The sequence below is a fragment of the Brassica napus genome, chromosome C9 (assembly GCF_020379485.1).
Source record: "Brassica napus cultivar Da-Ae chromosome C9, Da-Ae, whole genome shotgun sequence".
Classification (NCBI taxonomy): Eukaryota; Viridiplantae; Streptophyta; class Magnoliopsida; order Brassicales; family Brassicaceae; genus Brassica; species Brassica napus.
Genome location: NC_063452.1, coordinates 7,403,434 through 7,407,507, shown reverse-complemented (window position 1 = coordinate 7,407,507; position 4,074 = coordinate 7,403,434). Strand labels below are relative to the sequence as shown.

The 4,074-nt window shown below is 33.3% G+C and overlaps 1 protein-coding gene across 2 annotated transcripts; it reads right to left on the bottom strand.

The window, feature by feature from the left end:
* Window positions 1-969: 969 nt before the first annotated feature.
* On the bottom strand, window positions 970-3,719 carry LOC106392220 (calmodulin-binding receptor-like cytoplasmic kinase 3). Of its 2 annotated transcripts, none has more exons than XM_013833022.3 (8): window positions 3,513-3,719; window positions 2,961-3,227; window positions 2,670-2,864; window positions 2,274-2,557; window positions 1,990-2,155; window positions 1,828-1,917; window positions 1,456-1,754; window positions 970-1,385 (listed from the first exon to the last, which is right to left on the bottom strand). In XM_013833022.3, exons 2-8 carry the CDS (start codon window positions 3,223-3,225, stop codon window positions 1,173-1,175), a joined length of 1,512 nt encoding a protein of 503 aa, XP_013688476.1. In that variant the 5' UTR covers window positions 3,226-3,227; window positions 3,513-3,719; the 3' UTR covers window positions 970-1,172. The 2 variants fall into 2 exon arrangements, with proteins under 2 accessions (XP_013688476.1, XP_013688477.1); XM_013833023.3 differs by having other exon boundaries at window positions 3,435-3,556.
* Between the last annotated feature and the right edge of the window lie 355 nt (window positions 3,720-4,074).

Below are 4,074 nucleotides of genomic sequence, written 5' to 3'. Positions count from 1 at the left end.
ATTAATATAAATGATGCATACAAATTATAAATTAATTTAAAATTAAAAGTAAATAGCAATCAATTATTATAGTATTTACTTTAGAAATATATATACTCATGCACGAAAAAATCACCTAGTTTTACATTATTCAGAATGTCATATTGGAATAGACTGCAAAGATTTGATAGCGATGATAAAGAAACCTCAGGCATGACCATCTGAAACCTCAGGCATGACCAACTTTTTTGACAGAGTTAAAGGAGATAGATTAGGGAAAGATAAAATTTCATGATTTCATGATATCCTACATTCCCTTTGGACATAACGAGATTTTTGATTCGTTAGATAAATTTACTCAACATTTTTATAGAGTTCTTTATCTTGTTAGTTATTCTATCTCGGGTCTTAATATCCAAACCAATTTTAGTTCGAATAATATAATAGCTTCTTAATGTCAAAGAAGAAACAAATGTGATACCATTATACAATATGTAACAACAAAATGTAAACAATATAAATAGATGGTTACTATAAAGACTAAAGCTAATATCTCCTAGTCCCCTCGACATTATTTGCAAAATAATTTTACACGTTTACTTTATGTGTCATCTATATAATTAATTTCATTAAAAAAATATGACATCACATACAAGAAATTATGATATGACTTAAAATGTGACATAGAAAATTAAATTTAATGTTGATTTATATTTTTGGTAACTTTTTAGAATATGATAATAAACACATACATTATTATTAAAGCAAATCTTTTTAGAATATGGTAATAAACGCATACACTATTTTAATAATTTTAAATATATACATATTAAATATAATTTTAAATAAACAATTTTTTTTTTTTAATTTTATGTTTAATTAATTCAAATTTATGTTAAAATATTAGTAAAAAATAATGAAACTACAAGTTAAATTTTATTTTTTATTGCTGTACATATAGGAAAACACCTAGTATAAAATGAAAATACATGATCAAATTGTAGTCTATATTACTTTTGTTGGAATGTCATATTTAAGCTGAACAAAATATCAATAAACTCTAGGAATGTAAAAACCCAGCGAGGAAGTAAAGTAGAAGAAACGGTTTGATGGCAAAATGTAAAAGAGGTAAATATTATCTAACAACAGAGACTAAAATATTTGCGTGGTAAAAGTGTGGAGGGAGCAATTAATTATTTTTGTTCCACTGATCGCCTAAGATAAGTGGATCTTATGGCCCAAAGCTGCTTCCCAACAGCTTCCATGTCCGGTCGCTCTTTTCGTGTCGGAGCAGCACATTGAAAAGCCAAACTGAACATCTTCTTTAGTATCTTTTCGTCTACTCGCTCCCTGGCCTTTGGATCCACCAGTTCAAGCACTTTGCCTTCATTGTACTTGTCAAATGCCTGATCACCAGAATTTATAATTTAATGTTTTGCCCCAAAAAAGAGATGCAACGTTGGAAAAGAAACTTACCCAACGAACCGTAATCCTCTCATCATGAGGCTTCTTGGCCTCCACTGGGCGACGGCCTGTGAGTATCTCCACAAGCAAAATCCCGAACGAGTAAACATCGCTTTTGGCGGTAAGCTGGTAAGTCCTCATGTACTCAGGATCAAGATAACCAACTGTTCCTTTCACTTGGGTCAAAATGTGGGTCTGGTTAGAGTCAGACGGACCGCCTCTTGCAAACCCAAAGTCTGCCACTTTGGCTCTCATTGTATCCGTGAGGAGAATGTTTGATGATTTTATGTCACGGTGTATTATCTGTCTTTCTGTTTTTAAATGACAAAAAAAACAACAGTCAAAATCTAATCTCATAACAAAGTTTAATATAGTATTCTCTACCTGCATAAGAATGGAGATAAGTCAATCCATGGCAAACATCAATCACGATCTCCAACCTCTGATTGAAACTGAGAGTGCTTCCACGAGTACCTTGCATTTACAAATATTGTTTATTAATCATATGTTCTTATAGCTGCAACAGCATGTGAAACAAGTTCTTACCATCCAAGTGATCCCGGAGTGTACCATTTCGGACATACTCGGTTATGATAAGTCGCTCGTCTCCTTTGTCTACATAACCAAGAAGCTTCACTAGGTTCCGATGGCCTATTTTCGACAAAAGATCAACTTCACTTTTGAATTCCTTTCGCAGATTCTCAAAGTGTTCCTGCATCCCCAAATTATAATTTAGTGTCAAGATTTCGATTAGTAGTAACATTTGCTGACACGATTGCATACGGATATCTCTGTTACCACAAAGAAAACTAAAAAGTATCAAAAAATACCTTTTTTGCTCGTTTAATGGCAACCACCTGGCGATCATCTAAAATGCCCTTATAGACTATCCCAAACCCTCCTTCACCAATCTGATTGTCGTCTGAGAAATTGTTAGTTGCTGTCTGAATTTGACTCATGGTCAGACTCAAGGGTCCCATCCTGCTAGGTCTTGGGGACATAGCATATCTAGATGGGCTTTGAGGTACCCGGGACGGACTTGGTGGTGCCCGGAATGGACTTGGGGGAATCTTATCAGAAGAAGGGCTCATTTCAAACGAGGAAACTTGGTGCACTGTCATAGTATATATGAACCCTCAACGTCAAATATAGCTTAACATTTAGCAAAGATATTAAAAAATAAATAAATAAAAGCTATATTTAAAATATCTAATATATTTGGTCACCTGAGTTAGATTCCTTGGGTAGTACTTCGTGACTATTTGCTTTCCTCTCCTTATGGAAGCAAGGACAACAAATCGCACAGCAGAAGAGAAGAAACCCGCTTGCTGCCAAGCTGACTTTCACATGGCGATTTTCAAATTCAGCCTCATTGTTTTCAGAATCTTCTACATGTTTTTCTTCCAGAAACCTTCTCCCTCCTGCATTAAAGGATAAGCAGTTTAAATGAAGCAACTCAGTTAGGTAGGATGTGACAAATAAGAGCTTAAAATAATTCTCCTAAAAAAAGCCCATACCTAGTAGATAGCAGAGGTCTCTAAAAGAGTCCCCAAGGACACAACCTTTGGCTTTGTGAATCAGCATGGCTTCGCAAAAGTGGATTCTGTCCACTGGATTCCCGTTTATGGCGAATGAACTCCCTCGTTGATAAACCTTTTTGTAGGTAAAATGATCAGATTGACAAACAGTTGAGCCCACAAAGGATGAAGTTTCCTTGGGATGCAATAACATTAACAAAGCAGTGAACGCCAATCTTGTGAAGCTCCAATCATTTCCACCCATAACTGATCAACAAAATACACAAGACTCAAGCCATTCCTGATATTTGACCTAAATAAATCAAAACATCTACAATTCTCTTGAAACCCTTTTTTTGCTCAATTCCCAATCAAACCATAGCCAAAGATCGGAGCAAAAAAAAAAAAAACTCTAAAACATCAATTTATGGGTTCAAAGGTCTCTACTAGTAAACGAAATCAAGATTGCGATACCAAGACCCTGTTGACCCGAACACGTTAGGCAGATCAGTTTCAAGAATCCCAGAAAAGTTGAGGGAGAGAAGACCAAACCTTATAGCTTTGACTTGACTGTACAGTACTATTTTGAATTAAGAAAGCACTTTCCTCTTCTGTTAGCAAAAACGTGTTGGGCTAATGAAGGACTCATGTAGAAACTTTTTGAAGTTTCGTCTTCTATTTTTTTTTTTCCGTGACGGGAAAATTCGTGCTATTTCTGTCGAAAAAAAACGAAAAACAACATGTAAATCATCGAACAAGGTAAATCATTAAAACCTAGGGGTACATAAATACTAGCAATTTTTTTGATACTTATGATTTGCTTAGTATTCACATATATTTAATTTTTTTAGGGACAATTCTCCTAAATATATTATTTTCAAATTTTTATCACAAAAAGATCCTAAAAAAAAATGACCAAAATATTTCATTTAATAGGTAAAAATACTTTAATACCCTAGTTATATAAAAATAAATAAAAATAATAAAACTTTATAGTTTCAGATTATATGTTTTCAAATTCAAAATATTTTATAAATTTTTTTATAATTTTTTTTTCAAATTTTCTTTTTGTAATTCGAAATACCTTTTGAAACTATTTTTCAAATTTTTAATA

Excerpts from the sequence above, each read along its gene's own strand:
- LOC106392220 (XM_013833022.3), bottom strand. The coding sequence starts at position 3,225 with ATGGGTGGAAATGATTGGAGCTTCACAAGATTGGCGTTCACTGCTTTG. Across the intron at positions 2,156-2,273 it reads CCATTAAACGAGCAAAAAAG|GAACACTTTGAGAATCTGCG; the intron begins GTATTTTTTGAT and ends TTGGGGATGCAG. Across the intron at positions 1,918-1,989 it reads ACTCCGGGATCACTTGGATG|GTACTCGTGGAAGCACTCTC; the intron begins GTAAGAACTTGT and ends TGTAAATGCAAG.